Source organism: Aythya marila, assembly GCF_965140915.1.
Source record: "Aythya marila genome assembly, chromosome: 3".
Classification (NCBI taxonomy): Eukaryota; Metazoa; Chordata; class Aves; order Anseriformes; family Anatidae; genus Aythya; species Aythya marila.
The window spans coordinates 8072751-8097531 of NC_139044.1; the positions used below are offsets into that span (position 1 = coordinate 8072751).

Here is a 24781-nt window from a genome sequence, read left to right on the forward strand (position 1 = left end):
TGCTGCTGTGGGGCTCTGCAGGACGAGGAGGGTGGGAAGACAGGAGCTGCTCCCCAGAACATGCCTGCGCAGCCCTAGTACCTCCCTGCAGACCCAGCCAGTCCCCAAGCACAAAGGAGTTGTCCCTCCACGGACAACGGGAGGACAAGCTCACGTCGTGAGCAGCAGCGACTGCGCCCAGCATCTTGGCCCCACGGGGATCATCGCGTCCCGCTCCCGGCTCCACGCAGGACCACCCCAAAACCAACCCCGATGCCTGAGAGCCGCAGCCTTCGTCCCGCTGCGGGACACCCCGTCCCGCTGCTGTCCCCGCCCCGTGCTCGACGCGGGAGGCGTGCCGAGCCGTGCCAAGCCGTGCCGAGCCGGGCCGGGCCGGGCTGTGCCAAGCCGTGCCGAGCCGTGCCGAGCCGGGCCGGGCTGTGCCAAGCCGAGCGGAGCCGTGCCGAGCCGTGCCGAGCCGGGCAGGGCGCAGCACGGTGCCGGTGGCCGTGCCGGGATGGGTGGCGGGCGCCGGGCGCTGCTCTGGGCGCTGCTCTGGGCGCTGCGCTGCGGGGCCGGTGAGTCTGGGGGGCCCGGTGGGGGGGCTGCGGGGCTGCGGGGCTGCGGCTGCACCCCCCCGGCGCTGGGGATGGGGACGGGGGGCTTCGGGCGGCCCGGCGGGGGCGTCGCTGCGAGCACAGCACTGTCAGCCCCTCCGCGGGGGGGGGCAGCGAGCAGCCGACTCTTTCTGGGGGATGCGTGTGGAGAGAACCGGGTTTGCCCCCCGCTGTGCTGGGCCCTGGGTGCCTCGGTGGGGCTGGGGTCTGTCCCGGTGGCCGTGGGCAGGTTGCGGGGTGATGGTGCCAAAAATCACTGCGAAGCATCGTGGTTCGTAGCACCGGCACGCTCCTCACGGTGCTTGGTTACCTGGAAAAAGCAAGGCAAAAAACTGGAGGTAGTTTGGGGGCTTACAAGCAAAGCGTCCATCAGTAGGGCTGCCCCACGCTTCGCTGCAGCTGGAACTGTTGGGGGTCTGTAGCCCACCCTGAGGGTTGCTGGATGGTCATGGATCGGTGTGAAGACGTGGCTCCTGGCAGGAGCAGCAGTAATGCCAGAGTGTGCTTTGGGCAGGGGAGAGTTAACAGGCTTGGCTGGAGCTGTGGACGTCTGCAGTTCGGTGAACTCCCTGCTGTTTTTGGATTTAAGCAGAAATCCTGGGCTGTATGAATACAAAAGATGTGTGAGCCCCAGAATCTCTTTGGCAGTCAGGTGTGTCCCCAGGGGAAATTCATTCCTGACAGCCTCAGGGGGTGGGTTGGAGGTAGGAGACCCCGCAGGCACTCTGCAGACACTCTGCATCCCTCCTCAGGTCAGGCACTGTCTGAATGTGACGATTCACTTCAACAAGTGCCTGACCAGAAAGCTGTTGTCATCAGGTGAACTATTTCCAGTAATGGGAAATCCAGGGCTACAGATGTACAATGCTTTTTGGCAGACCTGCGTGTTTTCTAATACCTTCTGTACTGGGACCACAGAAGGACAACTTTTTGATTCACTCACGGGGTGTGAGACTCCCTGTTTATTGTTGTCTTCTGTAATAAAGTATCTTGCATCTAAGACAGACAGACTTTATTGTTAAAACACCCTTCTCCTAGTAACTAGTAACTAGTAGGCACGTAGTAACAGAGAAGGCACGTAGGCTAGTAGCAGAGAAGGCACGTGAGACCTGCTGGCTGGATGCTGAGCATCATTATTCCCCTGACACCTGCTTGGTCATCAGGCTTGGTTATTCCGGCGCTAGGTTTGGTCTGTGCAGTGTACTATGGTGTTGCTAGCACTTAGTTTTGCTTCCAATCCAGGTATGTCTAGCGAGCAGCATCATGCCTGCAAGTGGATTTTTTTTCCATGCCAGCTTTTCCCTCGGGCCATGCTGTGGGAAGTGATGGAGTTGCTCCAGCATGGTGGGCACCCACGCATGCCTGCCTCCAGCCCCTGGACTTTGTCTTTTAGGGCCAGCCTGAGCAAATCACTCTGGACATGGGTGAGAGGTGCCCCGTCAGGCAGGACAAATCCCTTGGAGGACACTGCAAAGATATCCACACCCCAAACAGCTGGGGAAGGGGGGTGCTCAAAAGGGAGCCCTTGGTTTGATGAATTCCTGTTGCCAGCATGAGTCAAAGTGGAAAGTATTTAATTCCTGGGCCAGCAAATACCTCTTTCCATTTAATCAGTACCAAAATTGAGGCTAAGATCCCCTCAGCTTTTTGAAGTTTGTCCTTAATGCGGGGAGAGCTGGTGATGGCCAGAAACTGGCCCCGGGGAGCACAACAAAGCCCTGCAACGCAGCGCGAATGCTACTGGTTCGATTTGGCGCCTGCTTTACCTTCATTCAGCAATCTGAAATTCTGCTTGCTTGGATTGTGTTGGGAAGCAAATGCCTCTGGCCTGGCTAACCTCTGCCAGGAGACGGGGAGGGTTTTGTGGGTTGCTCGCTTGTTTGTTTGCTCTTGGAAAATGTTTGTGGGGCTATCTGCCCCTCGCAAAGCCGGTCACCTGCATGCTGTGAGTAAATTTCTGTAGGCTGCCTTTAGCTGCAGTCACATGGACTTTGTTTGTGTTGCGATGGTGGAGATTAGGAAGCATGTTTGGAAAGCTTAGGGTCTTTTTTTTTTTTTTTTTTTCCTGAAAGGGAAACCCATTGTTTTGTGTGTTAACCAGGGAGAGGCTTTCTCTTTCCCTGTACGACCAGGCAAACTTTAAAACTCTTCTCAAGTTTCTAGCTAGAAGTACTATTTCTTGAGGGTTAAAAATAGTGAGCAGTTTAGCGAAGGAATATATCCAGCCTCAAAATTAGGTTGTGTTTCTTGGCTCTGAGTAAAGTACACTGGGCTCATGCTCCATTACTCACAATAGTAATGACGTATCTTTAAAAACCTGGAGCTGTCTGATGTTTCAGGACTGAGACCTGCCTCAAAACAAACTCAGCTGAACTCAGGTTAAATAAAATGATCGTACTTTCTACCTGCAATGTTATTTTTTAAATTGTGAGGGTTTTGTTTTTTTTTGAAGAGGCAAATTAATTGAGATGGAATTCCTGTCTGGCACAATGCCCTTCCTTGCTGAAAGCAGCAAGGAAGATTTACCAGTCCACTTGGGATTTCTGAATGCCTGTAAATTCCCCAAAAAGCTCAGAAGGAGTGTTGTAAAAGCACCTTCTTGTGGTATATTCTCTAGATCTTCCCTCTTGTAAACATACATTTTTGTTTTGGGGGAATTGCTTTCCATGGGGCTGCTCTTGGTTGTGACTGGTGTGGGTTGCATGAGGAGGAAGGAGGAGAATGCAGTTCAAGGACTTTGTGTGTTAAGGGATTTGTAGGTGGGGAGGAGAAGCCCACAGAAAGATCTGGTAAATAGCCTTCTCTTGGGAAAAATGTCTGGAAGATGGTAGTCTGTGGGAGAACAACGCTAAACAGCAGCCAGCTCCTACACACCATCTGAAGGCATGTCGTTGTCGGCCTGCAGTTATTTTCCTTACCAAAGCAGCTCAGCTAGGGCAGTTCTCAGCAGCGGCATTCGTGACTGACTCACAGAAGCCTCCCTGGTCAGGGGCAGCTGTAGATGCACAGGGCGGTCACAGCAGGATTGCCCAGAGCACTGCGTTTGCCCCACGTGTCACCCGGTCCACCAGGCTCTGTCCCCCTGTGGCCGAGCTCACCCTGTGCTGGGAAGGGAGCAGAGAGCCTAAAATCAAACAAATCCCCTGCGGGGACTCTTTCCCAGCTGGAAATGCCTGAGATGAGGCCCCTGAAGGGGGTTTTCTGAATCTGAGTCCCAGATTCCTCCTGCCCACGGTTCCTTTTATGTTCCAGTCCCGAGGGTGCAATTCAGCACAAACGGCTCCTGCCTCTCCCCTCCTAAAAGAGAAGGAGCCCAGCACTTTCTTTAGCTTGGGTCTCTCTGGTTTGCTTAAAGGTGTTTTTGGAGGTGTTGGTTGTATGTGTTCAGTCTTGGAACAGCCCCCAGCTCTGTTTCCTCCCTGGAGCTTCTAGAAGAGCTCCCTTGGAGATGGTGAATGTTTGAAGCATCTGTAAATGAACTACCTTTAATTATTAATGGAAGCAGTGACTCTTGGCAGGGTTTTGGAGGTGGGGGCGTTTTTAGAAGGGTTACTGGATGGTGGTAACAAAACTGAGGTCTCTTGCAGATGATGCTGGCCAAAGGCCGTATCTGTCACTCCCGGCGGCAGCCCCGTTGGCAGAGTCCCACCGCCCCAAGCGAAGCCTTGTCAGTCACCAGCCCCACCAGGGCACAAAGCAGGCCTGGGAGGAGCCTTCAGCCAGCTCCCTGGGACAGATTAAATTTAACCCCACGGTGGGACACATCGTGATTAATGAGCACAAGGATGTCACCTTTAATTGCTCCATCAAAGTACCTCAGTTGCTGCTCCGGCCGGACGCCCCTGGCATTTCCTTGTGGAAGGACGGGAGAGAACTGCACATACTGGACCGCATCGCCACCAGCCACTTCGAGATCTCCGACGAGGATGAGGTGGCCATGACCTCCACCTTCAGGTAACCGGAGCCATCCTCCTGCAGATGGGGAGGAGGGACGTCAGCGTGGCTCTTGAGAAGAGGTGGGGTGCCCCACAGCTATCAGGGGCTTGGGACTGGAACTGGGAACGGGTGACGGTGTTTGGGTGTGGGAGGGCTGGATTTGCTGTCACTGAGTACCCAGGGCAGACTGTGACACCTTGCTGAGAGAGGTCTGCCCATCCTGCCCATGACAACCCATCTGTATTAAAGGCTGTGCCAGCAGAGCAGCCAGCAGCAGAGTTAATCTTCATTCAGGCTCTCCTTAGCCCCCTAAGCCAGGCTTTGCAACCCCAACATGTGTTAGGTGTGTGCTGTGGGGTAGTTGGTACTGATTTAAACGCACATCTAGCCTCTCTGTGTCCTCAGTGGGAGCAGTGTGCAAGGCAGGTCTGCCCCTCAGAGCCCTCAGAACCTCTCCCTTCTCTCTCGTAGCATCCGTGCTGCTCAGCGCTCAGATAATGGGTCCTACGTCTGCAAGCTCAACGTCTCTGGCATGGAGATTGTGTCAGACCCCATCTCGGTGCAGCTGGAAGGTGAGCTGGAAGCAGAAGGGCCAGAAGTGCTGGAGGTATGAGAGCCCTGAGCCCTGGCTGAGAGGCAGCTCCCGGGAGCTGAGAGCTGCCATCTGCCCGCCAGAAATGGGGGGTCCTGCATGGGAAGAGGCAGCCCCAGGTGGGACAGCGTGGGGTTGTTGTTGGAGCTGTGCTGCTGAGCTTGCTGAATCTCTTGTGTCTGTGCAGGGCTCCCACACTTCATTCGGCAGCCTGAGAAGCTGAATGTCACCAAGAACAGTCCCTTCAACCTCACGTGCCAAGCTGTGGGCCCGCCAGAGCCTGTGGAGATCTACTGGTTCCGCAACAATGTTCAGGTTAACAAGAAGCCCCACATCTCCCCTTCAGTCCTGATGGTGCCAGGTGAGCCCAGCAGTGTCCCTGCCATGGCAAACTGGCATGCCTCTGTGTGGCTGTGAGGGATGGAAGGGCAGAAGCATGTCTCGTGCAGTCTTACAGCCCATCACCTTGGCCTCACAGCTCCTGGTAGGCAGGGGAGGTGTTCCCATGTGCTGCCACCCTGCCTCGTTTTTGTTTGGCACTGTGTGTTGCTGGTGCTGGGCTGGAAGGCTGCAATCGTGTCACCAAGCACTGAGTCAATGCTGTGGGGCTGTGATGGCACACGAGGGGACCTGTTCCAGGGGGAGCAGATGCACGATTTGTCAGTCAGAGTAATAGCAGGGAAGCGTGTGGTAAAAAGTATGTGTAGTGACCTCGGAGAGCATTTCTGTGGGCACTGGGTAGCTTTGCTGCCCACACAGCTTGGCTCTTAGGCATCTCTTTGGGGACCTACATCCTTGAATTTTGTTTAGAGCCCTGCAGTTAACAAGGAGCATGCTCTCATGCCACCCCTTCTGGCTGCTGCTGGAGATTTTTTTCCTTGGAAGAGGCAGGGCACTCAAATTCTCTTTCCAAAGCAAGAAGCAGATTTTTCTTGTAGCCTGTGGCCACATCAACCAGCACACTGCTGCTTGCACAGGCTGTTTTACTGGTCATCCCCTTTTAATGTCTCTGGAAGACCTGGAGTTTGCCCCTGCATCACATCTCCCTGCCAGTCTGGTGGAGCATAGGGAGAAAAGTCCTCCATGTAACATAAAACCCAGAGTGGTTTTGCTGCAGAGGCAAAAGAGAGGAAGGGCTTCTTGATTTTGCTCACACGCAGGAGGCCACTAGACTATAACTGACTTGTCTTGGCATCCAGAAGCATGCTTTAAAAGGCAGTGAAAGCCGGAAGAAGTGACTCATTCCTCTTGGATGTTCTTGCATCCGGTTGGCACATGCTGGATTGGGTTATTTGGACAAATCCCTCTGTGTCCAGAAGCTCTCACACAGAAGGGGACTGCTTCAGGTGTGAGTAGATGCTTGACAAGTCCAGGGCACCACAGCGAGCCCCTCATGCTGCAGTGGTGGAAAGGCATTTCACTAAATTCCTCCCTGGTAAGGATGGTTTTAAAATATCGATTACCAGGCTTTTGGTACAGGATTGTGTCCTGGCTCTACTAGATTTGGTGTCCAAAGCTCCTTGATTACTCTGTGGACCCGGGTTAGTTGGGTTTATTTGAGTTGTACAACTACAGAAATCTGTTTTCGTTACACTGGAGAGGAAAAGGCTGTAAAAGCAAGGCTTGGACATTACCCAGACATCAGCAGGACATGTTAATACAGTGGAACAGGCTGGTACACTGTTCCCTGTCCCCAGTTCCATCCAGGGACAGCCACTCTCTCCCCTCTTTGCAGCTGACCTCCCAGCAAACTGCTGTACACTCAGGTTAATGAACTGCCGAGTCAGATAACTGTACTGTGCACTTTAAAGTAGATCTCTGCAGGCTGCCAAGCTGAATTAAAACTTCTGGGAATGCTGTGAACAACTTGAACCTCTCTTTGGGAAGGCAGTAGGTGATGTGCTCCCTGGCACCTGTGCCACCACCTGCCACGAGGGACAGCCTTTTGCCTGCAGTAACATCCTTTGCATGAGACAAAAATCCAGAGCCACTGTTGCTTGCTGGGGTCATCTCGCACAGGCTGTGCTAACGCCCCAGGGGAAACCAGCAGCAGTCTGCATTCGGGTATTTCCAGCGGCCCCCAAAAGCGGTCTTTTTCCACTACCAGCTGGGAGATTTGAGCAATCTTTGAAAAGCAATAGGTCATCTGATTCAAACTGTGGTGGTGGGCTCTTCTGCTTTCTGCCTTTCCCTTTTTGAACACAAAACAAGTGCTTACTCAGAAGGTTGTGCAACGGTGCCGTCGAAATGTACAGTCCTGTCCTGTGTGCGCAGCTCGCACTGACTGCATGCACACGCTTGTGGTGAGGAAGGTGGGCAAGCTGCACCAGTGCGGGTCACCCTCGGCCAGCCAGCTGCCAGTGCAGAAGGGCCACAGTAGGGAGTGTTAAAAAAGAGAGATGGGAAAGAAGGGGTCTTTTGTGGTGTGGGAAAAAACAAAAAACAAAAAACAAAACAAAACAAAAAACAAACAAACAAAAAAAAAAAACAAGCAACAGTAAGACAGAGGAAGCTGCAATGGTCTTCTGTGAGCAGCAGGTGGTGAATTGGTGTGATTTGGACATTTTGTGAAGGTGCAGTCAACAGGTCCTCATTTTTTCCCCTGCAGGTCTCAATGAAACAGCACTGTTCAGTTGTGAGGCTCACAACAGTAAAGGGCTGACTGCTTCAAACCCAGGGCAGGTCAATGTGAAAGGTAAGTGGGAAAAGGCTCTAGCGTTACCTGTTGAGTACAGATCTCTACAAGCAGGAGCTGTCCTGATCTCCACCCTTCCTAGCAATCATTCTACAGAAACTGAAGGTGGTATTGTTAGGTTTTCCATATTTATTTTTCCCTCTTTGAAAACTGTATTTAAAATCAAGCAGGATGCACGTAGTAGCAGGGTCATCCAGTGCTGCTTCGTCATTTGGACTAAGCCTAGTCCCAGTACCGCAGCCATGGGAGGAAGCACCTAAAAGCACATTTGAAAGCAGAACTGTCAAACCCAGGGTAGGTTTCGGAAGGGCTGTATCACTCTTTTCCTTCCTTCACAACCAGGGCGGTGCTCACAATTTTCCATAGGAAATGATGGAAATTCTCGACATTCTTGATGGGACCCACTCCAGCAATGCAAGGAAGGTGTTCCCCAAAATATGTCATTGCCTCTAAGCAACCCAGAGTGCTCTTTCAGCACACAAACATAGAATATGGTCAAAACAAATGACTTCTGCTTCCCTGCCCAGTGGTCTAAAATATCCATGGTATGCTGGTTCAGGATTCGGCCGCGGCTGTAGGGGTGCCCAGAGCAGTTCCTGGATTTCTTGCACAGTTGAACTGAGCCCCAGGAGCTGCCTGGGGAAGCCTGACGTGCCACTTCTGTGCAAGGGCATGAACCAACAGGGCTTGTACCAGGCGTGCGGGTGGTTGTGCTTTTGCACAAGCCTTCCTGCGGCCATGTGCCCTCCAATGCTTGCCTAACCTCCCCAGCACTGCGTGTCCCTACTAACCAGGGTGGGATGAACATCCTGTAGTTCTCCAGCTTAAGGGTGGGCAGGTTTAAGAGCTGACTGGACTCGGATTTTCCTTGCAGGAATGCCATCTGCACCCACCAGCGTTCATGTCCTAAATAGAATGGCCCATGGTATCATGATCTCCTGGGTGCCAGGCTTCGATGCATTCTCTGCCTTGAGCAGCTGCAGTGTCCGGGTAAGTGTGTGGCTCTTGCCTCCGCAACCTTCCTCATGCAGATGCCCAAAGGCAGGTGGAAATCAGTGTTGTTTGGCATGAACCACACAGATTTGACCAGGGCATCAGTTTGGGCAAACTGATCAGGACTTTCACAGTGGGCTAGAAAGGGGAAGCTGTCATGTTGTCTCACCGGTGCCCTGCAGTCCAGGAAGCCAGGGAGTTTGTGGTTGCATGAAGCCAAGAAGTCAGAGCTAAGGAGCGAGCAGAGTCCCCAGGTGCTGGGATTTGGGGCAGCTGGAGCACTGCTGCGGGGCACAGGAGGCTTTACAGGAGCTGCTGCAGACCAGCTGCAGGCCTGGTGTGGGCTGCTCACAAAGTGCAGCTTTGCTCTGCCTGTTGTGGAAGAAGGGAGGAAGGTTGGTGAAAGGGGTCCTGCAGAGAAGATGAAGGAGGAAGGTACCATGCTGGGTGCTATCACCCAGACAGCTGTTTTGGTGGACAAAGGGAACAGGATGCAAATACTGGTTCTCAAGTCGTGAGTCATTAGGGCAGAAGTTCATCTCACTTGAAATAGATAGAAAAGATGATTGAAGAGGGAAACAGGAACCTCTAAATTGAGGTTTTATATCTCTCAATCAAGACAGCCAGGTTGTCATGTCTCTTCATGGAGAGATGCCCAGAGATGCTCTGAGTAGCTCTTTGGGAGAATTAGTGCATCTTGAATTGCTGCTAGCACATACTTGTCCCTACTTTTACCTCCTGATCAATGCTTCCCACACAGGTGGCCTTCCTGATGGGTCTCAGAGATGGAGACTTCTCTCAGCTCTCCACTCCTGACACCTTGTGAGTCCTGGGAAGGAGCTGAGGGGATGTCTGACTCCTGGACAAGTCAGAGAAAGCCATCTTTATAGCATTCATGAAACCCTGCAAACAATTTCTGCCTGCTCCCTCTCTTTGACATTGCTGTGTTTCATGGTCCAAGACCATTGCTTGCTTTCTTCTGGATGTGCTTTTTATAATGGTTATTCTGTATTCTGGTTCAGATAACATACAGTCTACTCTGGGATGAGGAGTGGTCTGCTAGGAGAGACCCTACAAAGAGTGAATTCAGTGTATTGTGACAGCCAAAATTTTGGCATTTACAAACCCTCTGTATTCATTAACTTCCATGTCAGAGCAAACCCTATGTTCTTACCTCAAAGGTCTTATCCCTTTCAGGACATAAAAAGTTGTGTGGTTTAAATATACCGTGTGAACTCTTACTGGTAGGAAGAGAAAACACCCTGAAGTCTGGGTGGCAGCGGTGACAGCGGAGCTCCAGCCCTAGGCAGGGCTGATGCCCTCCTGTAACCCTCAGATATCCTCCTGCAACTCAGAGCTCTGCTAGCGCCCATGCCTGGGCGAAAGGCACTGTGGGGGAAAGAGCTGGAGGACAGACTGTTTCAGCCATCTCCACCATTTCTGTGTGACAGCTTCTCTGACCTCCCAGGAGAGAGAGGATGTTTGAAGGCAGGTAAAAGTGAAAGGAGTTACAGAGGGGAAAGGTACTCGAGCTAATATTAGCACCGTGTCCACTGCTGCGTTCCTAATGGAGCTCAGGAAGCGGGGTGGAGAGCCAAGGAATTTCCTATGACTTAATGTTCATGGTCTGTCATTAGGAAATAGCCTTTCAAATTGGAAAACAAGACATGATATCTGGCAAAAACACAGTTGTGACTAAGCCTTTTTGCTCCTGTCCCCTTTGATAATCCCCCAGGTTGAGTGGTGTGGCCTGCTGACCATGTAACTCATTTTTGAGCATGCTGGTGCTTAAAATGGAAGTTGTTGGTATCACACCCGGCAAGTTCAAGTTAAGTTTATAAGAAGCGTGATTTTTTAAAAACGCTTTAATCTGGTAGGTTCTCTCCAGAACACAGGTATAGGATTGAGATAGTGGATCTGGGTTTGGTGCTCAGAACAGCCAGTCTCAGGGGTGTTCTCAGCAGCTGCTTGCAAGTTTATCTGATGGCAGCTCACCCCCATCAAATCAATTTAATGACAGCCTGGGGGCCTTCTGAGCTTTATGAAGCTGAAGCTGTTTCATTTTTGCTGGAAAATGCATCCACTGTTGATGCTGAGACCGTCTTGCACACACTGAGCTACCTGGTGTTGTTCCTCAAGCCCAAAGGCAGGTCTCTTGCCATCCCCAAAGTATGCATGGAGACTTCTGGAAGGAGTGTACGACTTTCCATTCCTGGTTCATGCTGAAACACATCCTGCCTTGGGTTGTCTTCTGAGCTAGCCTCGCTCGTGTTGTTCCTGCTCTTTCCTCTTTTTGTCCACTCTCCCAGCCCAAGCTGCTGTCGTGGTGCTTGCTGTGTTCCCAGAACTTTGCTGATGCGTGTAGAAAGCAAAACAGAAGAGGTGGCGTTGAGCAAGCGGGTGGCTCTCACGCCTCATCGGAGCTGGAGCTTGGTGTCCCAGCCTCATGTCTGGGGTCGGATCAGCCCCGTTATGGTCTGCGGCACTGCCGGCTGCACTGCACACAGGTCCCAGCACAAAATGAGATGCTTTCCAGAGAGCTGCATGGGCCCTGTGGGCAGTGACATGGCACTCGTGCCAGCCCCTCAGCGAGTTTCTTCAGCCCTGATACGTTGCGAAAAACAGTTCCAAAAATCATGACTTGTTTTTAATGTGTTGAGTTCATCCACTCTGTTACATGTAATGATGGAGTGCAATGAGGTCTGCAATTAGTTCTTCCAGAGGGTTTCATGAGAGGGAAGTCTGTGCTAATAAAGTGAGGTCCCCAAAGGGAGAGAACCTTTAGAGCCTTCCTGAGCCACATGTTGCATCTAGACCTTCATCCTTAATACCCTTGGCAGCCCAGTGTCTCATCAATTTGTCTAATGCTCCTCTGAGGCAGTTTATTCTCTTGGCTCCCACAACATCTGATGACGGTAAGTTCTGTGCTATAATGATGTGCTGCATGAAAAAGGACTTTCTTTTGTTTGTTTGAGATTTGCTGCCTGGTAATTTTATTGGGTGCTCCTTTTGCTTCCAGTCACAAGAAATAGCAAATCATCCCTTCCTCCCCTGTCTACAGCTTCACACATCTCTGCCATGGCCCTGCTGCAGGTCTTTCTTTCCCACATGTGTTTCAGACCTAGTCCTGGGTTCTGTGAATGGCCTGCTGTCAGCTTTCCACTCGGTGGAGATGAGACAGCATCCAAGAATGAGGCCTTGGTGTTGTTTTGATGGAAGAGAGAGCGAGAGAGAGAAGCAGGGCTCTAGATCCTGTTTACAGATGTAAAATCCCGCTGTGTGTCTCACCCTGCAGGTTGTTGCTGACTAATCCTTGTTTCTGGACTGATTTTTCAATTAAGGTCAAGGAAGCTGTTCCACGAAGCAATGTCTCACTTCTGCTCTTCAACACCTCGGTGCCTCCCCATGTGTATCACATCCAGCAGCTGTGGCCCATGGCAGACTATAACATTAGTGTTTCCTGCAAGAATGAAGTTGGCTGGTCAGCATTTAGCCCCTGGATAACTGCCAGTACCACGGAAGGAGGTAGGAAGTGAGTCGCTAGCACTGAGAAGGGTTTCCCTGCCTGAGGCGTGCTACTGCGCTTTGTGCAGGACCATCTGGAGGAGGTGCTGGTTCAGAGTGATGGTTGCTTACAGGTTGGGGCATCCTGACTCCCTTGACTGGAGAAAGGAAGTTTACCCATGGGTGATCAATCACCTGCTGGAAATATTAAAAGCTATTGGAAATACTGCATGCTACCTAGTTGAGCTTATTTTCAGTCTGCCTACTGTGTCCCCAGGGGCTGTGCACATCCACCTGGCCCTCTCACCTTCTTTCTCTTTGATTTCTGCAGCTCCTACAACCCCTCCACTGAATGTTACAGTTTCTTTCAATGAATCCAGCTCACTCCTGGAGATCCGATGGGTGAAGCCACCCCTGGAGAGGATACATGGAGAACTGCAGGGCTATCGCATCTGGCACAGCTGGCAGGACTCCAAGGGGTTGGTAAGTTACCAGGGGAATAGGGATGAAGCTTTGAAGCACAGAAAAAATCCCAGCAGGCATCAAGCAAGGTTGTCTCATTTGCTCTTGGTGCTTCTGTATGTTCTTTCTGAGCCCATTTGTCTGTTGTCTTGCACTTTCACCTGGGCTTCTTATATACAAGTGGTCTCTCTGGTGCATGCTAATGGGGTGTGTAACTCATGGTGATGTCCTGTGTCTTTAATATTGGGAAGAAGCAGGTCTGCCTAAAGGAGATGGGGCTTGTCCACCTTGGCTCCTTGGTGCCAGTCAGAATCTGCTTTAAAATAGAAGGGAGATGCTCTTGGTGACAAAAACCTTTGGTATGATCTTTGGAGCGGCAGTAGGGATGTTGGCAGCATCTCTTGGTGCTTTTAGCAACGAAGTCAATTGTAAGGTGTTTGGGAGAATTTGCTCCCTGAATTTCAAATCATTCCTTACTCAGAAGGGATTTATTCCATGCATTAACTCTTCTGCAAACTCAGTGCAAAAAGGCACAGAGTTTTTTAGCTTGAGGAAAATTTTGGGGCAGGTTGCCTGTCCATAAGTATGTGAAGTTATTTGGCACCGCCTTGCTTGCCTTTCACAGGCTTTGGGGCATCTTAGAAGCAAAGGGTTTTGCTTAGCAGCAAATCTTTTGGGCAAAGCAACACTGGAGATGGGAGACAGCATCCCATCCAGGCTCTGCTTGTGGCTAGGGAGCCTTTGGATAATTGCATGGAAGCATCCAGCCATCGCCTCTGCACTGTGGTTTGGTCTCCCTCTGTCCCAGGCTGAAAGCACAGAGAGGCACTGAAGACCTAAAGCCTGCGTGGAAAGAGTGACTCACGCTCTTTTTTTGTAAGATGCTGCATTTTCTGTTCTCCTTTTATGTTTCTGAAAAAGAGCATGTATAGATCCAGACCGAATGAAGTCAGGGAAACAATATTATGGTCTTGTGACTGGCATGGAAAAAAAATGCTGACACATTTGTCATCTCCAAGCAGTAAGTAAAAAACAAGACTTGCCCTTTAAGCTCTGGGAGCCTTTTTTTTTTTTTTTTTTTATAGATAACGTTTCCAATTCAAATGCTTAAGCGGTGAAATTTCTGCCTATGTCCCTGGTTAATCGGTGTTCTCATTCATGCTGGCTTACAGGAGGCTTGAAAATCCCCTCTGGTGTGGAGTAAGTTCTGAAGGGAGGTAGCTCTGCAAGGGAGGTATTTTCTAGATAACCTTGGCTTTGCAGACCAAAGGGTGCAGTTGTGCTCGTTGCTGATTTGTTTCATCAGCTTATAGGCTTTCTGGAAGGCAAAAAAGCCTGTACAAGCGTCTGGAGGCAGACAGACAAAAGCAGGGGTCAGCACTTGTTTTTGTAAGGGCTGTTTCAGAATTGAGAGGCACGGCAATGGCAGTGGTCCCACATCCTCTCTCCAGAGCACCTCTGGGTTGGCTCCCGAGCTGCTGTGGTCTGTCTGCTGGAGCCGATGGACAAACAAAGTGAAATACAAGAGCAATGTGCTTGCTGTCAAATGGCAAAGCTCTTATTTTCCAGAAATAAATCCCCTGCATTTCCACTCTGGACAGGCTAGATATTAAATGCCAGATACTCCCTACTTCTTTTGTCCTCCTGTACTTTTTTTGTACACAAGCGCAGCAATAATACCTGCCCTTCTCAGGTCAGACTTCCCCCGAATAATGATCATTAAAAAATCCTGGCACAATCAATGCGGTGGGATTCTGTATTTCTGTGTCAGCAGGGCCACCTGCAGGCCTCCTTTGCTCCACAACTAGTTTAAAAACGGTATTAAAAACCTCAAAAACTCTTATTTTATTCTTAAACCAGCAATTCCTGTTTGACCCATGCTTCCAGGAGCTGGGATGTGAAGAAATTCCTCAACCACCACAAGACTCATAAAAATCATTAAATTTGGCAGTTCTGTCCTGCCGGAATTGCTGTCTGCATTGAAAATGTGCTCATGTTCTCCACAGTCTGTTTGATATCTGCGTGACGCTGTCCTCAGATGACACAGCAGGGCTGCGTGAGATATTAAGGGATCTCTGCGGCTTTTTGGACTGGTGGCAGGGAAATGATCTTGTGTGGATTTCCACCGAAGGATGCTGTTAAAGCAAGTGGTTGGAAAAGAGGAGTGTGGGAGCGTGCATCAGTCCAGTCCTGGTCTGACCGTGCGTGTTCCTCAGGGCAGTGCCTTCTGCTAGAGCCTGTGGAGCTCTGCCTGGTGCTTGTACACGTTTCACATCCGTTTCTGTGGCTTCTTTATGACTGGGAACAGGAACTGATTCCCTCTGGGCAGTACTGATTTCCTCCTCCTTGCCCACCTCTGCCGCTGTTTTTGCCGGGCAGCGTGAGGTTGGGCACAGCTCGGAGCCAGGCTCAGCGGCATGCAGCAGCCCGCCAGGTGCTTTGCACATCGCAGGGCGGTTGTGTGGCAGCTGTTGGTTTGCGAGGAGTAGAAGCAGGCACTTTCTCAGCCACTTGGCTGAGTCACGAGATTGGGAAACAACAGGGAATTTGCAGGGATGGGGATCGCTTGGGTTTTTATCAAGGAAAAAAGCCTGTGTCATGAAATGCGCCAACTTCTGTGATGTTACCATGCAAGGAAAGATGCTGCTAGAGCTGGAAATCCTCTTAGCTTGGTGCAAACCCACAGTCGGAAAATACCTGCCCTAAGAGCTACTCCTTGCAGCAGGGTGCTTTAATGCCAAAGCCAGGAGCCAGTGGAGAGGTGCATGCGAAGGAGTGGTGGCGTTGTGTCACTGCCGCTGGCAAACACAAGCTCTGCCAGCGTGGAGGCTCTCGGCACTGACCAGCAGAGCCCACGCTGTCCCCTCCTGTGTCAGACCCCCCGTGCTGCATAACAGGCATGGGGAAGATGTCATTCCTTGCACTGTAGGAATGCAGGTTGGCATTTAGAAGCAGGGAACTGAGTTGACAACATGTTGAAGGGAGAAGGCTCTGGCAGAGAGGTGTTTCAGACCCCAGAGCATGCAATGCCTTTCCTCCTCCCTTGCAAGATGGCTTTCGTGCCTTTTTCTGGCTTGGGCTGCTGGTCCCGTTGCTGTTGACAAGCAAAGAGCAACAGAGGCACAAGGCTGAGGCGGGAAACACTACACAGCTCCTTGCCAGATCTCATCCGGTCCTTTCAGGGCTATTATTCTCCATAAATAACTTGCTGTTTCCGCTCCATTTCCTCTGGGCTTTTAGAAGCAAAGCAATGCAGGACTTTTAATGAGGGGACAATTCTCAGTAAATCGCTGGGTTTCACTCCTGCCATGCCCAGCTGGTGGGGATGGGCTGCCGTCTGCCCCAGCCCAGGCTTGTCTCCTCTCTCCTCCAGCAGAACATCTCCTCCGAAGCCCAGCAGAACAGCAGCATGGCCCTCCTGCCCGTGGTGGCCACCAATGCTACGTGCTCCGTACGGGTGGCGGCCGTCACCAAGGGGGGAGTGGGGCCCTTCAGCAGCCCAGTGGAGGTCTTCATCCCTGACAGCGGTAAGGGGACGCCCCTCTCTGCATGTGTGGCCCGGGTGTGGGTGGAGGATGGCATGGGAGCCTTGGGCATGCTTTGGTAGCCAGGAGAGCTCCCCATGTGCCACTCCAGTCCTTGCACCCTGCTCTCCTGTGTAACCCCTGGGGTTTTACTGGGCCTTTGGAAATGATCTCTGCAGTCTGACTCCTTCAGCAGCTCTGTTAATGGGATGTTTCCTTAGGGTTAATAACCTCAGCTCCCTCTTCGACTCCAGCCTCTGGGAACGCAGACTCCTTTATCATAGCCCTGGGCTTCATCTGCGGGACAATTGCTGTCGGGCTGATCCTCTGCTTGTCTGTGGTCATTCAGAAAAGATGCATGGAGACCAAGTATGGGTAAGCAGAAGGGAGAGCAGTGGCGGTGGTGCTCCGAGCTGGGCTGGTCCCAGGCACACAGGGCAGGGCCCGGCAGGGGAGCTTTGCGAGCAGCCCCCACTGGATCCAGAAGGCTTCTGCTTCCAGCACTGGCGTTGTTCCCCCAAGTGGCATGTTTTATGCCAGGGGTGAGGGACCTCTGAGTGTATTTTTACTGCAACAACAGTATTTCCCCTCCCTTCCTCAGTCTAGCAGTTCACCTTTCGCTCGCTATTCCTATTTTTAAAGGGAAGTGAACTTGTGCAGCTTGGTGTAGGGGTTGGCCTTGGCATTTTGACACGGTGGTAAGAGAACAAAGTTGTATAATATCCTGTGTCCTGTGACCTAGAGAAACCCCTCCTGCCTCATCACACACTAAACATATCTTGGTCCAAAGGCTAAGTGCAACACCAGCGTCCCTGAGCAGACAGCCTGCCGCTGGACTGCACTGTGACGTTTTTGGTAATGTGGACAAAGGACTGTTATCTACAACAATAAGCCAGTGCTACTCACCCACCCTCATGACTTTCTAAGTGGCATTTAATTGCCCTGTCGTATTATTTGTGTTAAATAATTGTGGTGGTGTTAGCAGCTTTTCTTACAATTGCTGCCACTTGGGTGTCTGCTGCCAAACAGAAATATGATAAAATTAGCTCCTTTGGAAGAGCATCATTTCAGCAAGGGAGTATGTTGAGCTGCTTAGGGAACCACATCTGCTTCAGTCTCCCACAGCATCACCCCAATCCCAGTCTGGAAAATGGCTGCGTGTAAGAATCTCTTTTCTAACTGGTGTAACATTATGGGAACCTCTCTGTCCTTGCAGTGCTAGCTCTGTGGAGCCTTTTGTGTTCTTGTTTCCCAGAGCTGAATCTCTGCATGGCCCTGCTCTAGAGAGGTTGCATGGCACCTCCCAACCGCCTACCATCATTTCAGGGCGGTGGTGTACAGCTCCCATAGTTTCTTTTTGGTTAAAGGGTTGTGGTGGCCACGTGCTAATGCGGAGCTGGAGCATTGACACGTATCACACAAGAGGAGGGATCGCTTTAGGAAGCAGTGGGTCTGGGCACCATACTCCTACCAGCCCAGACTGCTGTCTGACTAGGAAATGAGTATCCCATTTCCTCCCCAAAATACCTCTGTGACTCAGTCCTTTGTAGATCAGCCGTGTTTATCAAGTGGCTGTTTTGATCGGATGTTGTAGGCAATGGCACTGATCCAGTGAGAGGGAAATGAAAAAGATTAGAGCAAATGTACATTTCCTCCTTTGCTGCTGATATTATGGGTAGCTCTGTGGTCACCCATGCCTGCAGCTGCAGTTCCTTGAACAGAGGAAAACCAGCTGAAGTGGCCTAGCACACTCTCTTTCTGTCCCACCAGGAATGCCTTCAGCAGAAATGACTCAGAGCTGGTGGTGAGTTACACGGCGAAGAAGTCCTACTGCCGGAGAGCTGTCGAACTAACATGTGAGCATTCTCTTTATCCCTCCACGAGGAGGTGAGGGGCAGCAGCAGGGCAAGCCAGCAGTGAATGTGTGCATCCAGCTAGGGGCTTGATTATTCTGTTTTTTCACATGTCTGCCAAGCTGGCCACTCTCACCTGGTGCTCTGTGAAACGTCGATGCTCTGTCTCTAGCTGGATGGCCTACGGGTGTCAGGGGAAGCTCCTTTGCTACAAAGCTACAAAATCCCAGCCCTTGGCCATGTCCCTCTGTTTGTACCACGCAACACCGCGATGTTGTAAATGGTTAGCTCATGGCTGAGGTGTGTGTGGGAGATGACCTGAGCTCCTTTTCCACCCTCTCACAGTGGGCAGCCTGGGTGTCAGCAGCGAGCTCCAGCAGAAGCTGCAGGACGTTGTCATTGACAGAAATGCTCTCAGCCTGGGGAAGGTCCTAGGAGAAGGTGAGTGGTGGTTCTGCTGGGGGCTGGGGATGGACACACGCCCAGACTGATGGGGCAGGGGCTGCTGCTGCTGCTTGTGCCATCGCCTGGACCCAGGGGATGTGGAGGAGATGGTGGGTCAAGATAACCACATGTCAGGCTGGGAATTCGGACCCCTGCATTCCTGTCCTTGTTCTGCCACTGATGAGAAGCAAGTCTGCCCCCTCAGCCTTTCAGGGACAAGGTCTCCATCTTAGAGCATTTCCGATTTTTGAGGAGATAGGGATGTCCCAACTGGTGGGGCTTCAGGATGTGGATAAAGTGCTTGCTTCTTTCTAACGGTGCAGGGGAGTTCGGGTCAGTGATGGAGGGACGTCTCAGCCAGCCTGAAGGCACCCCACAGAAGGTGGCTGTCAAGACCATGAAGAGTAAGTTGCCCCAGCCTTGCAGACCTTGGCGTAGTTCATCCAAGCGGGTGCTGGCACTCTGACCACAGCTCCTAGTGCCAGATGGAGAGAGACTGAACTGGGGCAGTTGGGTGGAAGCTGGGCAGCAGAAGGGAAAGCATGGTGGGATGCGGGGTACAGGGTGTGGGTTGTCTCAGACCCTTTTCCAAACAATGACCAAGGCTGTGATCTTTGCTGATTTCCACCCAAAGCCTTGCTGGGAAGTGACGCTCATCTTACTTCCAAGTTTGCCTTGGAGAACTGGGAGGTGACAGTACCTGTCTCCATCCAGATAAGAGATCCCTGGCTTTTTGGGATCCCCAAACAAATCTAACCTTTCCTCATGCTCTCATGCTGCAGTCTCCATCCACCCTGGGCCTGGTGCTTCTGCACAAATGGCACAGGGCTGTTCCCTGCTTGCATGTGCTGAATAACCCGATGCTGGTGTGAGCCTCTGATGTGAGGTCTTCCCAGCCTGTCTCTGTCATACTGTCCCTTCACCCTCACCCCCGCAGGCACTGTGCTGTGAAGGGATGTGGCAGCAGTGATTAAAGCGTTAAAGCTCTCAGGGTTTTACAGTTCCTTCCTTTTCTCCGCTTCCCAGTGGATAACTTTTCCCAAAGAGAGATCGAAGAGTTCCTCAGCGAAGCAGCGTGCATGAAGGACTTTGACCATCCCAACGTCATCAAGCTGCTAGGTACGGGCTGTCACTGCCCGCCCTCCAGCTGGGCTGGGGAGCGGGGCTGGGGAGCTCAGGTCCCACATGTCTGTAGGACACCGTGGTGCCTCTGCCCATGGGGCTGTGCAAACTGTGTTTTCCAGGTGTGTGCATCGAGCTGAGCTCCCTGCAGGTCCCCAAGCCCATGGTGATCCTCCCGTTCATGAAATATGGTGACCTGCACAGCTTCCTGCTGCGGTCCCGGCTGGAGATGGCCCCACAGGTAATGAATGCAGGGAGCAGAAGGCCCTGTGCCTGCAGGAGCGAGGGGTAACTGTGCCTCTCTTGGGAACAGGAGGCAAAACCTGTCTTAGCTTTTGGAGAACATCGAGAGGACTTGGTTGTAGTCATGCTCCCTGCCTTGTCAGGTGTGGTGGCGGGATATGGCTCCAGAAAAGCCTGTGGGATTTTTGCCTTCCCTCTCCAGGCTGAACAAGCCCAACTATCCCAGCTTCTCCTTGTCCACCATCTTATCCAGTCCCACCTTAGATGTCTCCTCTGGACTTGCTCCAACACGTCAGTATCTTTTCATTCTGAGGAGCCCCAACTGGTATCCAGATGTGGCCTCACCAGTGCCAAATAAAGGGGAAGAATATCTTCTCCTGACCTGCTGGCTGAACTCTGGCTAATGCAGCTGGGTACGAGGTTGGCTTTCATCAGCGCAAAGGTTCATGGCTGAGTCGTGGTCAGCTTCCTTCACACCAGGACCCCAGGGTCCTTTTCTGCAGAGCTGCTTTCTAGTCAGAAATACATGATGTTAAGGCAGCTAGTGGGATCGGCAACAAGGAAACTATCTAGTTGCATTCAAGAGATGTGAAAGGAGGAAGCAAAGGTGTGAAGGGTAAACTACACTGCTACAACAAACCACAGAGATATATGGTTTGCCAGGATGGGCTCTTGTGGCCAGTGGAGGCATTTCAGGTCAGACCATACGTGCTTCCCAAAGCACTCGGGCCACCTAACCCACATCCTCCCTTCCCAGTTCGTGCCCCTGCAGACGCTGCTGAAATTCATGGTGGATATTGCCCTGGGGATGGAGTACCTGAGCAGTCGGCAGTTTCTCCACAGGGATTTGGCAGCTCGGAACTGCATGTGAGTCTGCTTTCTTCTGTTTTGGCCTGGCAGGGTGAGTATCAGTGGAAGCCCTGTGGCTTTGTAGCACTACGAATGAGCGTGCAGCTTGGGTTTCCTTAAGCAAAACCTCCCTTGGTTTGGAGAGGCACAGGCAAGGAGATCAATCTCAGGTTTCTAGTTCAGAATTTGGTGCATCAAGCTTTTCTTTCTTGTCGTTCTTTGATCTGTAGAAGCGAGAGGCAGTCATATACAATGTGTTTCAAGGGCCAGCCTGCAGAAGGCATGTGCATCAGCCTTCACATGTCTGTCAGTAATGCAAACTGTGCCTCTCCAGGCCTTTCTGACCCTGTTTCCACCTGGCAGGCTACGGGACGACATGACGGTATGCGTGGCAGACTTTGGCTTGTCCAAGAAGATTTACAGCGGCGATTACTACCGTCAGGGCCGAATAGCAAAAATGCCAGTGAAGTGGATTGCAATAGAGTCTCTGGCAGACCGCGTCTACACCACCAAGAGTGACGTGGTAGGTACCCACGGCTGGGCGGCCAGAAAGCAGGAGTCAAGAGCTGGAGACTGATCCGTGGGTTGAGTCTTCCATGCTTGCGGCACTTTGTTGTGGTTGTTCTTGTACCTTGCAAGTGCAAAAGCCAGGGGAGCGGGAGGCTGTCAGTAACAAGCTGTGCTGACCTTTCATTGCCTGTCCAGCATCCTGGAATAAGTTTCCTGAGTGGGTCACTCGCCTGTTCTATGGCATTGCTTATTATTTCCAATTTTGGGGAAGGCAGGACTGAAGATACAACCATTAGCATTGTGCGAGAGTCCAGTGGATGAAAGGAAGTGACCTTTCCCCATGAAAAGACTCATTCATTCCTCCTGGAAATGTCCTTTTAGCACGCTTTCCCTTTGTTCTCGCAGTGGGCATTTGGCGTTACCATGTGGGAGATAGCGACCCGAGGGATGACTCCGTACCCAGGAGTCCAGAACCATGAGATCTATGAGTATCTCTTCCATGGACAGCGGCTGAAAAAGCCCGAGGACTGCTTAGATGAGCTGTGAGTATTATGCTTCTGTGTCAGGGCTGCAGCATGGCCTGTTTACCTTGTCTAGCTGCAAACTACCTGTGCACTGCTCATCCTTGGCTGATTTTGTTTCTGTGGGGTGTTGCTCCTCGTGCTCCGTGGTTCTCAGTTGCTGACGTCCTTTAAAGGCATAACAATTACTTGTGCATTTGTGACTCAGCCCTGAATTTGGCTGAGAGCCCACAAAGCTGTATCTGACAGCACAACTGGAGACTGTTCTGCTTGCCTGGGTTCCCACCTGCAGCAAACCTGCTTTTTGTTGCCAGGAATCACCTCCCAGCTCACCCCCTCAATTCTCTGACAGTCCCCAGAAACACAAGTTATTAAAGACTGAATTTAAGTTGAAATGATGAGGATTTAACCTTTCCTTCCTTGTGGGATTGACAGGCAGGGAGTGTGCAAGAACACACACACAGGTTTCCTCTTAGAAGACGGCTGGCCAGAATAATGGTGTGGGTCAAATTTTAAATGAAAGTATGACATAAACCAAAAGCTCAGAACCTTTGATATTTTCCTAATCTCCTGACTTTTGACGTGTCTAATAAGAGCCAGATTCCAGAGCAGAGCAGGGTATGACTCAGGAATGGAAAAGCATCTTAACCCCAGGGCAAACCCTAACAAATACCCCAAAAGAAGGCAATGGGTTTGTGGGCCTCACACAGAAGGCTGATGAGCTGGGCTGTTTGCATGGGGTGGGTGGGAAGTGCCAGAGGTCACCTCGCCAGCTCCTGCAGAGATGGCAGCAGTGCCCTCTGCAGTTTGTGGTGAAGGAAGGAATCAGACTTCTTATTACTATTTTTTTTTTAAGGATAGTATGTTTTGGCTGCAAGGTCTTGCCTAGGGGATGCAGATCTGTGCCCCACAAAATGCCCTGAAGTTACTCAGGGCCTTACAGTGCCTAAAATGTATGAATCTGGGGAGGGAAAACATGGCCATTGGAAACCTCAAAACCTGGCACTCCTGAGCAGCCAGGTGAGGGTTCTTGTCTGAAGCTGCCCGCGTGGCCTTTGGTCCCCAAGATTTTCAGCTGTAATGTTTGAACCCCCCCTGGCTAAGAGCTGCAAATACAAACCTGTAAGCTAGCAAAGCTGCAAGGAGCTGCACAGCGAGCCCTAACCCCCCCGCTTTTGAGGCAGCAGCCACAAGCCCACAGCCCCGTATGGAGTGCACTTGTCAGAGGCTCAAGCTGCATCCTGCTTGGTGCATTTCATGCCTGCCATGGCCCACAACAAACCACGGTTCCCTGTGGCACTGGGCTGATCACAGGGCTGTGCCTCCATGTGTCAGGCAGTGAGAGAGACTGCAGCAGCTGGTAGCAGCTGCTTGGGCCGATGCGGCCCTGCATCGGGCAGCTGCACCAAGTGGGGGAGCTGCTTTTGCTTTGCTTTAGTGCAAAGTGGCTCAGCACTTACTCAGTTTCCAGCTGTCGGGGAGAGTTAGCTCACGTACATCCCATAGCCAAGTGGTTGCGATATGTGGATGGATGGATAGTGGATGGATGCCAAGTGGTAGCCCTGTGATAGCCGCATCCCTCTCCTCATTTCCAGGTATGAAATCATGTCTGCATGCTGGAGAGCCGACCCTGCTGACCGGCCGACATTCTCACAGCTGAAAGTCCACCTGGAGAAGCTGCTGGAAAGCCTGCCTGCCCTGCAGGGGCCCGGGGAAGTCATCTACATCAACACCAGCCTGCCGAAGGACAGCCCGGACTCCACCCAGGATTCGGGGTTCCCCCAGGCGGACTCTGACTTGGACCCCGGGGACATTGCCGAGCCCTGCTGCTCCCAAGCGCAGGCAGCCCTGGTGGCCGTGGACGTCCACGGCAGTGAACAATGGGGGTCAAGGTACGTCCTCGAGGGCGAGGAGCAGCTGGGCAGCCCCACGGAGGATGCCTACGTCCCACTGCTGCCCCACGGGGCGGCCCCCGAGGGCTCGGCGTGGACCCAGGCCAGCACCTTGCCCGTTGGCAGCTCCCTTGTGCCCGAGCCACGGTGTGCTGATAGCTCCGAGGACTCCGCAGTGCTGCTGTGAACAGGACTCCTGCACAGAGCAGGGCTCAGAAAGAAGGACAGAGAGATTATATTTTAATAAACAGTCTTATTTCTTCTTGCGTTATTTTCACAGGGGAGCCCGGCCCTTCTTGGGCTGAAGTCACAGGGGTTTGTGCTTATTTGGTAATTAAATGCCATAACTATTTTTTATGTATCGAGAGGCTGGGCTGGCACCAAAAAGGCGATGCAGCCATGCAGCTGGCCTCAGGTGGCTTTTTCTTTCCTTTTATTTTCTTCCTCTTCTTCTTCTCTCTCTCTCTCTCTCTTTTTTTTTTTTTTTTTAACTTTTCTCAGCATTTTCCAGGGCTTTTTCAACAGGCAGCCCTGTGGGTGGTCAGCGCTGGCATACAGTCCTCTGGGGGGCTTTCATGCTGCGGGACATCTCCACTGAAAATCGCAAAGTGGATGCCAAGCAGGTGCTCCAGGTGCTTCAAAATCCCCCCTTACAGACCACAGGTTTTGGTTTGTCCCTGGTGCATCCCAGTGGGGCCAGTGGCAGGCTGCAGGGGTGGCCCTGCCACCTGTGCCAGTCGCCGAGCATCCTGCCCGTCTGAGCGCCAAGAAAACCATCACTCCTCCACCAGGACGGGGAGATGAGAGGCTGTAATGTGGAGGCCCAGGAGGGATGGAGTAGCCCTGTGATGCCCTCCTCTGTTTGGGGGGGTGGGTGGATTTCTTCTCTCCCCATAGCATGGGCTCATTAGCATGAGCACCCTGCTGCAGGGAGGGGAGACACCCCCACAAAAAAAAATCTGCCCTAAGAGCCTCCTCAGTCCTGCCCTGAGCCCTGAGCCTTCCAGCCCCAGCTCTCATTTCTGTGCCGTGCCCAGCAGATGGT

At 51.9% G+C, this 24781-nt stretch overlaps 1 protein-coding gene across 3 annotated transcripts; it reads left to right on the top strand.

Moving 5' to 3' along the window:
* The first annotated feature begins 174 nt into the window (after positions 1–174).
* MERTK (MER proto-oncogene, tyrosine kinase) lies at positions 175–23986 on the top strand. Of its 3 annotated transcripts, none has more exons than XM_082756875.1 (19): positions 175–557; positions 4184–4550; positions 5004–5104; positions 5312–5485; positions 7733–7819; positions 8694–8809; positions 12154–12337; positions 12648–12799; positions 16152–16305; positions 16557–16677; positions 18073–18158; positions 18501–18596; positions 18923–19003; positions 19626–19718; positions 19844–19962; positions 20722–20831; positions 21177–21336; positions 21729–21865; positions 23440–23986. In XM_082756875.1, exons 1-19 carry the CDS (start codon positions 497–499, stop codon positions 23921–23923), a joined length of 2883 nt encoding a protein of 960 aa, XP_082613001.1. In that variant the 5' UTR covers positions 175–496; the 3' UTR covers positions 23924–23986. The 3 variants fall into 3 exon arrangements, with proteins under 3 accessions (XP_082613001.1, XP_082613000.1, XP_082612999.1); XM_082756874.1 differs by having other exon boundaries at positions 176–557; positions 16155–16305; positions 16524–16677; XM_082756873.1 differs by having other exon boundaries at positions 177–557; positions 16524–16677.
* Positions 23987–24781: the final 795 nt, after the last annotated feature.

Bases quoted from the DNA above. Each gene is read 5' to 3' on its own strand.
- MERTK (XM_082756873.1), top strand. From the start codon at position 497: ATGGGTGGCGGGCGCCGGGCGCTGCTCTGGGCGCTGCTCTGGGCGCTG. The intron at 8,810-12,153 runs GTAAGTGTGTGG...TTTTCAATTAAG, and splicing joins TGAGCAGCTGCAGTGTCCGG to GTCAAGGAAGCTGTTCCACG. The intron at 18,597-18,922 runs GTGAGTGGTGGT...CTAACGGTGCAG, and splicing joins GGGGAAGGTCCTAGGAGAAG to GGGAGTTCGGGTCAGTGATG.